At 52.7% G+C, this 12980-nt stretch overlaps 1 protein-coding gene across 1 annotated transcript in view; it reads left to right on the top strand.

Annotated features, from left to right (window-relative positions):
• Nucleotides 1-12980, top strand: part of MYO18B (myosin XVIIIB) — a 73328-nt gene that overhangs the window by 45811 nt on the left and 14537 nt on the right. Inside the window, exons 34-38 of the mRNA XM_075110743.1 lie at nt 985-1098; nt 1469-1585; nt 2332-2415; nt 3624-3761; nt 4585-4770. Coding sequence (XP_074966844.1) covers nt 985-1098; nt 1469-1585; nt 2332-2415; nt 3624-3761; nt 4585-4770 — 639 coding nt within the window. The remainder of the gene's footprint in view (nt 1-984; nt 1099-1468; nt 1586-2331; nt 2416-3623; nt 3762-4584; nt 4771-12980) is intronic.

Genomic DNA, 12980 nt, shown 5'->3' with positions numbered 1-12980 from the left:
CTAGGCACTGAAGAAACAAAATTACCTGCTCAGCTTTTCCAAGTAGGTCTCAATCACCCCAAACAGTTGAGGGAAGTGATCAAATTGCTGCAGTTACAGTAATCCCCCCTTTTTTGAGCAAGAGAGTAAAAAAAGATGAGTAAACCCTGAGAAAATAGCCTGAAATGCTCAAACTCTCACTGTGGTGCACAGTGGCTCCCGTTGCCCCTGGGAACTCTGCATCCTCTGCAGGAGAATGGGGACTGGGCACAGGAAATGAGCAGCAAGCAGAGAGCTTTAGTTTTCTTTTTCATAAAGAAAAGAAAGAAACCCAAGCATGCAAGGGAAGGAACTGGATGTTCAGGTACAGCCTATGTAAACTCCTCTGTCCTGGTGGTGTGAGTTTTTGGGATGATGCTGCATCTTCCAGCTATTTGCAGCCCATTTAAGATCATTGTAGTCTTAATGGCTGAGCTATAAAAACCAAGAGCAAATTAACATTTATAAATGTGATATTTCATGTGTATTTGCAAATGCAATTTATGCCACATGAAAAGCTCATTTGCAAACTCCAAATCATGAATTGCTCTAATGAGGAATTACATGTAATTCACATAATTTTGCAAATTAATGATCCCAGCTCTACCTCACCACAGCAGTGCCAAGGCAGAGGGTGGATGTGCAGATCGAGGCGCTTACTTCAGTACTCAGCAGGACGGTCAGTGGTGTTAGGATCCATGGTTAGGTGTACTGGGAGCTGCCAAGGAGACCCTGCTGCACTGGCTGGGAAGGGAAGAGTTTTCACTGTAAACCAGGAGCAGACGGGCTGAAGAGCAGCACAGATTTTAAAAGGTTGAGTTTCTATGTGCATTAGCAGGGGAAAATGCTCTGGGGTTGAAGTGTAAATAGACATGGCTGTGTAGCAAGGGGAACAGCATAATCAGCACGTGGTTTCTGCAGACACCAAGCTCTCCTTTAATTATGATCTCCCTCAATTTTTCCCAGTTGGAAGAGAGCGAAGCAAAGTGTGCGGAGGCCCAGAGGTCCCAGCAGACGGCGGCCCTGGAGCTGGAGAACTTGCACACGGAGCTGGAGGCCCTCAGCAGAAACAAGACCCTGGTGCGGAGGCACAGCTGGGGCTGGGGAGGTGGGAGGGCAGCAGCGCATCCCTACCTCCTCGTGTTTGATAGCAATAATCAGCTTTTTTACTAAATCAGCAATAATCAGTGTATTTACTAAAGCAGTCAGCCTCTTTGGGAACAAGCCCCCGGGTGGCTTAATGGATGGGTAAGGGTGCAGCTATGGATAGTAAAAGGGTGCAGCATCCCATAGTCCTCTGAAGACATGCAGGAGCTCCCTTTGCCTCTCCCGGTGCAAGCACAGGGAGGCTGGCAGCAGCGTGTTCCAGAGGATGCTGTGGTCCGGTGGTGCTGTGCAATGGGTCCCTCTTGGGATGTGCGAGCCAGCAGCCCCGTGGGTCCTCCCGCAGGTGGATGAACAGCTGTACCAGCTGCAGCACGAGAGATCTGACCTCCTGAAACGCATCGATGAGGACCAGGAAGACCTGAACGAGCTCATGGCAAAGCACAAGGCTCTGATTGCCCAGGTAGGACCGGGCATTGGAGGCTGGGCAGCGTCCCCCCTCCCTGGGAGGGCGCTTGGAAAACTCTGTAGCCTGGCAGAGAGCAAACAGCAGTCCCTATCGGTGCACAGCAGCTTGGGGACACCAGGAAGCAGATGCTGTGATGAGAGGAAGGAATGGCTCATGGCTCTACCTCCTCTCACCCACAGTTTGAGTCTTCTTTCAAGAGGTGTCTTGGCTTTAGTTTCAATAGTTGGGAAATCCTATAGCATCCCTGTCTGGATCCCTTTCAATTCTTTCTCTCAGTTTTCTCATGCAGAGCTTAAAAAGTGCTGACAGGCAGCCCTGGGGCTTTCTGCACAATATCCAGACTAAGGTAGACTCTCCTGAAGGATTTTACCTGGAGCTGAGGGATCCCAAGGCTCCTGGTAGGGCAGGGGTAGGCTGGTGAGACTGACAACTCACAGTCTGGCACCCCTTACAGGGGTGTTACAGAGCCAGGAGTCTGTATCCGAAAGGACCCTGAGGACAGAAATGACCTTGACAACATGGTTTCTGTCCTGATGTATAAATATTTGTTTCAAAAATTAGGTAATTTGCATTGAGTCAGGAGAATTAAGCTCCTTCAGTCCGGCGTAGGAGCAGCTTGCTGTTTTGGTGGTAGGAGGTGCAGGCACGAGCCAGCCCTTGGCACCGCACTCCTCACGGCGTGTGCCCTCTGCTCCAAGCCCTCAGGTCTGCTCCCACTCCTGGGCTTTCTCTTTCCACAGTCAGCAACAGATATTGCTCAGATCCGGGAGCTGCAGACGCAGGTGGAGGATGTGAAGAAAGAAAAGCAGAGCCTTCAGGAGAAGGTAATTCCTCCCCAGCCTGTTGCACCCAGAACTGAAGAGCAAGAGCCATCTGGCTTTCCTCTGATATCTCTGTGCCCGGCGCATGGCTGGTGCCAGCTGTGGATGCCGCATTCTTGTCTGAAATCAGATCAAGTCTCTACCCCAGTGGTACAAAGCCATTTCTCCTTAGTAATATGGTTAGGTTCCTCTCCTCTTCCTAACGTGCTGTGCGTGCCCCTGGCAGCAGCACAGTGCAGAAGCTGCTGTTTGCCTGTTGCATACCCGCAGCCCTGACCCTGTGGGCAGCACAGGGCTGGGCTGGGCTGCAGGGCTCTGCCAACAATGGCTTTGGGCTGGAGAAAGCTTCCCCTGGCAAGGCTTTTGGGGAGAGCCCCACTTCTGCCTCCTCTCTTCCCAAACTGCTGGTGCCATGGCAGGATCTGCCCCATGGGGCTGAGTGAGCTTGGGATGGGGACTGGCCCCGGGATGGGGCTGGCCCTGGGATGGGGCTGGCCCTGGGGTGAGTGCTGGCAGGTGCTGAACTGACTCGCCTCTGTGGTTGCACCGGCCCTCCTGGAGTGCATGGATTTAATTTTAAACACATGAGTAATCCCATTAACTTAAGTCCTTTATTGGAGCATAGCTAAGCTGCCCAGGAATCAGAAGCAGGACTCACTCCCTCCAAGGCAGAGTGGGTGGTGCTTTAGAGATAGGCCAGATAAAAGAAGACAAATTCCCGTACTTCTAGGTCAAATACAAAATCTGAACCAAACTTGTACTGGGATCACTAAAGGGGCGGTTTGCTTTGGACATCTCAGCGTAACGGCTGAAGAAGCAACTTGGTGCAGGCAGCTTTCTACGCAGGGTAGACCGAATTTTTATGCCTGCTGTCCTCAAAGAGTTTGCTGAGAAGGTAAAAGCAAAAAAGACCCAGTCACATGTTGTCTTGCTGGCACATTTTAAATTCAAAAATACATGTTAGTGTCATGCATTTGTTGTGTGGTATTAACATCAGGGACTCCCTCAGGAAGCCAAAGGCAATGCTTTTCCATAGTGCCTGGCAGCCTAAGCCATGCCCTTCACATTCGCTCTGTCTCAGGAGCCATGAGAGGTCCTTGCTGCATGTCACACCAAGGAGAGGGACTGGTGGGGGATCTGGGAAAGGGACTGGGAGGTGTTTGTGCGGGTCAGGGGCCAGGGAGGTGCTAACGCAGCCTGTCCTCGCCCAGCTGCAGGCAGCGCAGGCAAGAGTGGTGTGCCTGGAGCAGTGCCCAGCCGAGCGCTCCATCATCAGCCGGCAGGAAGCCCGCATCCGCGACCTCGAGAGCCAGCTGGACTTCCAGGCTGTGCAGATGAAGCGCTTTGAGGTACCACCTCTTCACCGCTTGCAGAGGGGATGCAGAGCCCCAGAAAGATGCAGCTTGCTTGCAAAAGGCGGGTGCAGTGACGCCACCACCTCGGCTTTGGGGGGAAGAAGCATGCAGGAAGGGGTGGGGAGGGACAGGTGGGGCCTTCTTACAGCTCTCCTGTGTTTGTGGACAGTCCCTATACTTCATGCCACTGCCATTATACATGCTTTAATGTGGTGTTTACTGAAAGCCAAAGTGGGTCCAGTGCTATAAAGACCTGGAGAAATATACGGTCCCTTCCTCTGGACTCAGAGTGCGGTGTGCGCTGACTGCTCATCCATCACAGCACCTCTCCACCAGGCACCCCTCTGCTCTGGCACTGTCCAGAAGGCAGGACATTGGGCTCGACAGCAATATTTCACTGTCCCCATTAATCAGCGTGTCTGCTGGTGCCCTGGGATGTTTTTACTGTCACTTCTTCCTGGAGTTGTGCTGCCCAAATGAGACCAGCCCAGGGGTGAAAGAAAATGATCTTGTGGCCCCAAAAGCAGCAGCTGGCTCCATGGGAGCCCTGGGGACACGGTGGGGCCACAGGGGATGGTGCTGCCTGCTGTGGTGGGTGCAGAGCTGGGTGCATGAGGTCAGTGGGTTCCATACCCACTGCAGGCAGCTGCCGCCACTTGCAAGGTTTCAGGCTGATGCTTGATCATGCTAATACTAGTGTCTGGCCCTGTGGCATGGGCCAGGGATGGAGAGCTCTCCATATTGCTTGATGCTTGTGGAGAGCTTTATAACTCCATCTCCCTTGCTTCACCTCATGCCCTCCTTGCTGCCTCCCCAGGTGCTGGTGCTGCGCTTGCGAGACAGCATCATAAAGATGGGCGAGGAGCTGGAGAAGGCAGCTGAGTCAGAGGCGCGGGAGAAGGAGAGCACCCGGTACTACCAGAGGAGGATGGAGGAGATGAAGGCTGACATGGATGAGCTGGTGCAGAGGGAGCTGGAGTCCAGCCGCCGGCGCGTGGAGCTGGTAAGGGGGTGCTGCCCCTGTAGGCTCGTGTGGGCCCTGGACCATGGCAGGGGGTTTGCTGCGGCTGCAGGTTACCTCTCCATAACCTGCAGATTGGCCCAAGGGTCCTGGAAAAGTAACTTTCTGCCTGGTGCTTTGTGTGCTCTGTGTTTGGAGATGGAGCTGGCCAATTTGCTGTTAGCTGGCCCCCGTGCAGGCAAGCTGTGGGCTGCTCCCCCACGGCTGCCCTGGATCTTGCTAATGTCAGGGTGTCGCAGGCTCAGCTTTGGTGAGCGGAGCTGGGGAGCACTTGCAGGGGCAGTGAATTGCTTCGCATCCCTCTGCAGCCCCAAACCATTGAACCGAAGCCGTTATTGAGGCCCCTCGCTTTGCATTTCTTCATAGCTGGGCTGGCAGCCTGGGCAGTCCCTCTGCTCCGTGTTTTGTTCCAAGAAGGAGATCGCTTTGCCTGGTCAGCTCTAAGAAATGCTGAGAAGTTGCTCAGGTCATTCCTGCACCTCCTTGTGCTGGTTTTTCCTCACACTGGGCAGAACCGCTGCAGGGCCGAGTGCTCCCCGGGCACGGGGAAAATGCCTGTGTCTTCCTGCCAGCCCGCCACGTGCCGAAGGCCGGCCCCGTGGCTCGGCATGCCAGGGCTCAACCAAGGCACCAGCTCCTCACCGCGCTTCTGGCCCCAGCCAAATAACTCCCCTGTGGCACGGCGGCGTGTCAGACGGTGCCGACAAGCAGCTAACCTGCTCGGCGCGCGTAAAGCCCCATCCGGATTTGGAGTACAGCAAAAAATAGATTCACCTTCATTTTACAGTCCTCTATGAGCATCTCTTTTCATGTTGGCTTTTTCCAGTAAACAAAAGGAAAGCCTTGCTTCCAAGCAGTAATTGAAAGATATTGCATTTCTGCTGGCAGTACAGCAACATTAGAAGCAGTTATTTTATCAATAATCTTTTATTTAACAATCAAGGAGATTTCAGCATTTATTTAGCCCTGAGGCTGCCAGCCTTTCTGAAGGGAATGGTGCTTTAGTGTGAATTATTCCACTTCCCCTGCCTGAGCAGTGAACAGGCTTTGTCCTTGCTGTGCCAGCCTGAAGCCTACGTGCTCACGCACAGCTCTGGCTGCCGGGATACCCTCCCCTGGGCACAAAACCAGTGTCCCCTCTAGGTCAGAGACATGCAGCCATTGATGCTCTTTGGAGTCATGAGATCTTAAAGCCAGATGCTTTGCTGGGTGCACGCTGCGTGCCCGCCAGCCCCAGGCATGCCACGTGGCTCCCTGGGCTGCCCGCTGGGCTTGCAGCAACCCCCCCGGGGCCGGGTCCTGCTGCTTTCCTTGTGGGCACCAAGCGAGACACGGCTTCAGTTGCTATGATAATCGTGTGTTTATTGCAGCTTTGTTACAAACACCATGTTTTGGAACACAGATGCGCTGTCTGTTAGGATACGGGTGGGTTTTTTAACTGTAATTTTGTATTTGTGTATATATTTTTAGAAGCTTTTTGAATGTTTCATATGGAGATGCGAATGATGGGTGTAGCAAGATACTTGGTCATCTTAGCACACTTCTGTTCTCACAAATTAAGTTTGCAAAGAAGTTTGAATGGGATTTTGGAGGCACCTTCCTGGGATAAGGCATAAAAACCCATAAACAGGCAAACTCATAAGCCAATACGGAGGGGTCTGGCTTTATCCAGACACCCAGACATTCGGGGTTATCTGGCATCTGCTGCAGCAGGAGGAAGGAGCCAGGCAAGCCTTGCAGTGGGTGAGCTCCCCCTGACACATCACACCAGCCCCAGGTTTCTCCCCACTGGCACGTGGCGGCTGGTCCGCTCTGCAGGAACCAGGGCTCCGAACGCCCACCGTGGCACGGCTGCGGCGGGAGCCAGGGGCCCCCACACAGAGCATTGCAGCATTCCCCGGGAGCAGAGGCGTTCCCCCAGGCTGTGTGTACTCTTAACAGCACTTAAATAAAACATCGCAGGAGAGCTGTGATCGCAGAGCCCAGCCGTGCCTGTCGAGTGGCTGGCGGAGAGCATCAATAGTTAAGAGAAAGCCACTTATGGCTCTGCTCCTGTTAAATCCCCATCAATTATAAATGCTGCATGAATTATTCAGTTAACATTACTTAAGTCATGGTCTGCACCTAACAATTTTTCTTTTTTAATTTATTTAAATAAACAGTCATGAGGTTGTGGACTTGCCACACACTGTCAGTTTAAGCAATGCATTGAAGGGACAAATTAATTGTACAGATTGGGTTAGAAATTCCATCTTGTTTCCTGGCGTCCTGAGAGCTGATGCCTGTATATCAAGTATTTAATTCTCACAGCTTGTATTTATCAGTGGTGGAGGCACTTGAAAATCCTGTCCCACCATCCCCGTACCTTCAGCCAGGCTCAGGACAGCTATTTTCACCCATCCCTCATTTTTGACCCAGCTTTGGGCAGTTAGGAGGCAGACTCATGCCATTCACAGGCAGCAGGGAAAATCCAGCAAGAAGCAGGGATGGGAGCTGGAGAGCTGGCTGCCAGGCAGATGGTTCTGCCTTATGAATTTTGTAAGAAGAATGGGTTTTGAACACTTTCCAAGCCTGGTGCCATCGCAGCAAGGGAGGCAATGTTTTCTAATGGCGGGGGTAGTACTTGGCCCTGGTTGTCTGTCTTTGCTCAGGTTGCATGTACTGAATTTCCTTCACGGAGCTGTAACTCCTCTTCTGATAAAATCTGGATCCCAGCCTGCAACAGCTCCTCGTTTCTCAGCTGCTGTGCTGACACCCAGAGCCTGAAAGGCTAGACCCAGCTGCCTGGTCTCCTTGGGCCACAGCAGAAACTGAGTCATAGCGAGAAGTGAGAGATGGATTTCCAACTCAGAGACGATCCTGGGGATCTTAAAAACAAGCCCAGGTCTCTGCACTCATCCTGTATGCACATGTGCTCGTGCTTGTCCTGTGGTGAAGCTGCATGGTGTAGTGCAGGGAAGGATGGAGCAGGGGCTGGGACCAGGCGTGTGGGGCCGGGGTGTGTAGGGTGATGAGCTGCCGTCGCTGCGACCAGCCACCGGCTGGGATTTCCCTCCTGACACTGCTGTTAGGGCGGGACGGTGCTGGGTGCTGGGCCCAGCTCCTGGCCTCAGTGCTCTGGAGGTGATGCTGGAGATGGGTAGATGGTCCACTGTGAGCACTGGGGAGACAAGGGTGTGTTTCCAAGAGGCCTCGTCTCAGCTGCTGTGGGTGTCCACAGCCATCACTGGAAGCCCTGGGCAGGGGCGGGACAGGGACAGGGACACTGCTTCAGGATTCTGTCCCATGCCTTGCCTTGACCGGGCTGTTTTCACAGAGCTTCTGGCAGAGCATGTCCCTCCTTACTTGTAGATTTGCTGCAGCAGAGCAGGGGAGATGTGAACTGCTAACAAGCCAGGATGGACTAATTCCACCCTTTAGATAGCAATTCTTCCAGGAGGTGCCAAGGAGTAGCTAAAAAGCTTAAATAAGCTCATGTTTCTGTGAGGGGGTACCTACAGCTGTGCTGCGATGACTGAGGTGCCTCTGCAGCTTGGATTTCACGGGAGAAAGCAAGCGGCTGCTGGAGGCTAGGATGGGAGCTCTGGGAGGGGAACTCAGCCACAGGCAGGAGCCCTGGGGTCCCCCCTGCCCCAGAGAGCTGGGTGCCTCCCGCCTGCGTGGGGCACATTGCTGAGATGCCCAGGGAAAAGCAGGGCTGATCCTGCTGGGATGAAGCCCTGGCTGACAGAAGCACTTGCTGGGGAGCCGGCCAGACCCACTGCATCTCCTCCAGCCCCCTTGGACCGACAGACAGCTCTGCTAAACCCCCCTGAGCCTGCGCTGCTGGGGCACGCCATGGGGGCTTTGCAGGCGTTACCTTAAAATCAGGTTTCTTTAATGAAGCTGTGAAATTCATCAGCACATAATTAACTATTTTTACTGAAAACTGAAGTACAGGTGTGAAGATATTCTTCACGTTTGTTTTTTTTTAAAAAAGAGGTGAGTGTCACAGTGTAAATAACCTTTTATTTCTGGTTCTTATGATGGCAGATCCCCTTTGTAATGCAGCCCTGTTATGGCCGCACAATCCAGCATGCTGTAGCACATTACAGCCTGACCTCTAGGATATTTTTTTTTAAATTTGCAAGCTTTAAAGATTTTTTTGGTGCTTTCAGTGAACTTGAGAAGTGAAGTGGGAGCTGTTTGGGCCTCCAGCTGGGAATGCTGTGCTCCCGCCCAGGCAAACTTACAGCTCCCAGCAGGGTCCCAGCCAAACCCTCTGATGCCTTTGCAGCCCTCCACCCCAGCACCGCCCGTGCCTGGGTCTTTCTGAGCTGCTCTTTCCTTTAAAAGCTAGTGACTTTGACTAAGTGTAACAACAATTATCATCAAAGGGAGTCAGTCCTTAGAGGTGAGGTTGGGTGATGGAGGAGCTACGAGTGAAAACTCGACTGTATGCATTAATTAGGCCTGCTGTACAGCAGGCGTGTGATTTCTGGTTTGCCATTAAAAAAATAAATTCTTCAGGAAATCATCAGCACTTGTGGCTGCTCACACCAATTACCAGTAACGCCGGTGTTTGCGAGCGCAGAAAGAGCTGCTCATCCCGTCTCACTCGAGACTTTAACTGTGGAAATTTGTCACTTCAAACTTTCTGAAAATCTGAGAGTTAATTACTTAATTAAAAATAATAATGATTGAATACTGCAGGTGTACGCTAAATTATTCAAATAGAAGCAATCCAAATTGGACTAATTAGATTACACTTCACTTCAGGTGGATGGGAGCTTGCAAAGGTTATGTTGTGACAGCAGAACCACAAACAAAAATAAAAGACGGCGACGAGGATGCCGCGCTGTGTGCTCTGCAGTGCCTGCCTTGGCATCTTTTATAGTCCCATAAATTATTTCACTACTGGTTTTGCTTAGCTCTTTTTAACTTATCTTCAAATGCTTCTGAGACAAAATTAGATGAAAAAGAAACTCTTAAGAAAAAGAGGGTTTAGAACTTCTTTTACCTCTTTTTAGAACTGCTTTTCCAGAGAAGCAATGAAAGCAAAGCCAGGATGTGGAGAGATGGCGGGGAGCGGGGGTAGGAGGTGGGGAGCTGCTGGCTGAGATGTTCTCTCTCCCCTGTTTCCAGGCGGGCTCTGGCCGGGGGTTGAAATGCCTCCAGCTGGTGCCCCTTGTGCCACACAGGCTGTTGAGGGCTTGAGCATCTTTTTCTAGCTGTTGGAAAAGACTGCTGGCAAACCAGAGGAGGAAGCCCCAGTGATGCTTGGGGATACAGTAGGCAGCAGGATCTCACCTGCTGGCTGCGTGGGGGCAGAGCTGGGCAGCACCTCCCCGCAGGAGCAGGGAGCCCCAGGAGCTGCCAGCCCACATCTCCTCCTGTCCTTGCTGGCTGTCCTTGCCTGGTGCAGAGCCCACGTTTGTCCTAACCTCTGCTGCTGCGGTGCTGGCTCCCTGCTGGGTGACAGCCCTGCTGCCGTGCCATGACAGCAGTGGGGTGCCACAGTGCTGGGGACTGTGCCCTCACCGCCCCTCCCTCTGCTTTGGGTACCCACGAAGCGGCAGCGATATTCCCCCTGTGCAGCAAACGTCTTCCTTTCCAACCCAAATCTCTTCCTTTCCACCCCTGCCAGTGAGAGGAGGTGGTGCTGTGAGAGGGGCAGGTGGGTGGTCTGGGGGTCAGGGGCTTTGCACAGGACAGGAGCAGAGGGGCTGTATGAAACATAGGGAAAGTGGCCGGCAGGCCAGACCCACTGCTGAGCACTCGGCTCTGACATTCAGTAGAAATTAATTTTTTTGCAGAGTAACTTGTGTTGTCAGGATCTTTCCAGCACAGATGTGCAGCAGCATCCTCCTGTGACCCCCCCCCAGGCAAGGGCAGGAGTCTGGGCTGTCAGCACCAGCATCTTGGCATGGGTTTGCTCTGTGCTGACCATCGCCAAGCAAGCTCCATCCCCCTTGTCTTGACAGCGCCTTTAATTCAGGCTCCCCGTCAGCTGAAATTAACCTCACCTTTCCAAAGTAAATGCTTTTGACCTGCCAGTGGACCAGTGCCATCGGGTTTTGGGAGTGCTGTGCTCTGTGGCAATCTGTCCACCGATACACTGTGAATGGGAGAATCTAATCTGGAAATGTATGCAAAACCAGACATAACATATATTTTATTTATTGATTATTAAATATACATCAGCCAGGATTCTGAGCTGGTCAGGCTGACTTCTGCTGTGCGTGACTGACTGGTTTGGTGGAAGGAGCAGGATATGTTGGTGCCAACAGGGACTGGGGTTTAATAGCAAGAGGATACTCCTGAGCCCATGTAGCAGAAGGGCTCTCAGCCCCCATTTGGGAAGCCAGTGCACCCTTCCCTGGGCTCACAGCTGGTACCACGTCCCCATCTCTCCCCACACTGCCCATGCCACGGCTGGGTGCATGGGCAGGTTCCTTGCTGGTCAGCAGGACAGACACGGTAGGGCTTCTCCAAACCACTGCAAGGCAAGAGAGAAATTAGTGGAGCTTTTAAATGAAAAACCAACATACACACGAAGGAAAGGACCATTAGCTCTGCTTCAGCATCTCTGGTTTGTGGCAGTAGCTATAGCCCCTTTCTGGAGCACTGGGGCTTTTCACAAGTCTGGTATCTGCTGCTTTGCAAGGGAGAAGGCGCTAATCCTTGCTTTTCCATGGGAGGAGGAAGGAGTGTGCTTCCAAGGGCTGATGTGAGTGGCTGATGGGGATTCCTTTGGCAGTGCAGTCCTGCACCTGGACCCTTCCTGGTCAGCAGCTCCAGTGCTGACACCCAGCGCAGCAGTTGTGGGGTTCCTACCCTGAGCAAGTAGCTCCCCCTGTCTGCAGAACACCTTTTGGGGAAGTGCTGGGATCCCACGGTGCAGCCCCGGTACTGCTCTTGGTGGGCTGTGGGCTGGCAAGAGCAGCCCAGCTAAGGTGTATGTGTATGGCTGGGGATGAAATGCCCCCACGGATCAGTTTGCCATGCAGTGCCTGTTAGATCCCTGTGGAGGCTGAAAAGGAGTAGAAGAAATCTCATAAACAGTTGGAAAATTGCTGCCTTACTCCCCAGGCATTGTGTGGCATGCTGCTCCAGCCTTCACCCCCTCCTTGATGAGGTGGAAAGGACTGATTCCCCTGGCAACGTTGCTTTATAAGCCCCGTTCATCAGTGAGGCTCCTCTAACTGCAGCTCCCCCAGCAGCCATCCAGGTTCCCCATCATCATCAGCGCCAGCCAGAGCACGGGTGCTCCGATAATAGGTCATTAATGATGAATAACACAGGCAAAAAGACGTGCAAGTCCCCTTTCATCCCCCCAGGTCCAGCTGCAGTGCGGTGTATTACTCCAGTCCCGGCAGCCTCCTGGCTGGTGTCATGCGTGGTCTCTTGCACAGGACGAAGGGCAGCAGCCGGGTGGCCCTGGCTGTGGCAACCAGTCACAACATGCAGGGAAGCCAGGAAGGGGGGCAACAGTTCCATTTGGGCTCAGGTGAGGTGGGGCTTTGCCGAGGGTGGAGGCACTGGTGGGGTGCAGCAACGCTCCTGCCCAGTGCCTCTGCAGCCAGGAGATTTCCTTGGCTCCCAGCTGCTGCTCAGGGTGGGGGAGGTCAAGCTCACGCCCAGGGTCCACTGGGACGGGTAGGCGGCATGGCCGGGGGTGCACCACTGCTCACTCAACTCCGAGCATCGTTCCTCTCCCAGGCATGCCCCTGCTTCAGCAGAGCCACATGAACAGGCAGGTTGTTTTCTCAAGAAATATGTTCTCCCCTTTTTTCTCTCCCTTTTCTGCTTAGAGGAAACAAAAAGCCAGCAAACCTTGGCAGTTCATCCTGAGTGAGGATGTAAACACTCAAACCGGCTCCTGTATAAAAAGGGAAAATGCTTCTTGAATTTACATTTAGATTGAAACAACGTGTGTCAAAGGTGTCTAATAGCTCCCTGGGATAGCAGTGGCCTGATGCTGGGACAATTCTTGTCACTTTATATTATGAAGATAATTTTTTTTGCATTTCAAATCTAGTTATGTTGGCATCATTAGTCCCTTCCTTGAGACAATTGTATGGTACAGATACATTACGTTTGAGTAAAATGTGAAGTGCCTCCCTGCACGTGATTTGGGATCGAGCGCTGGGACAGGTGGGACATACGGTTTGCAGCCTCCTCCCCACTGCAGCGCTGCCATTATGAGCACA

This window comes from Phalacrocorax aristotelis, chromosome 15 (genome assembly GCF_949628215.1).
Source record: "Phalacrocorax aristotelis chromosome 15, bGulAri2.1, whole genome shotgun sequence".
NCBI lineage: Eukaryota > Metazoa > Chordata > Aves > Suliformes > Phalacrocoracidae > Phalacrocorax > Phalacrocorax aristotelis.
This window is presented reverse-complemented; position numbering and strand designations above follow the sequence as displayed.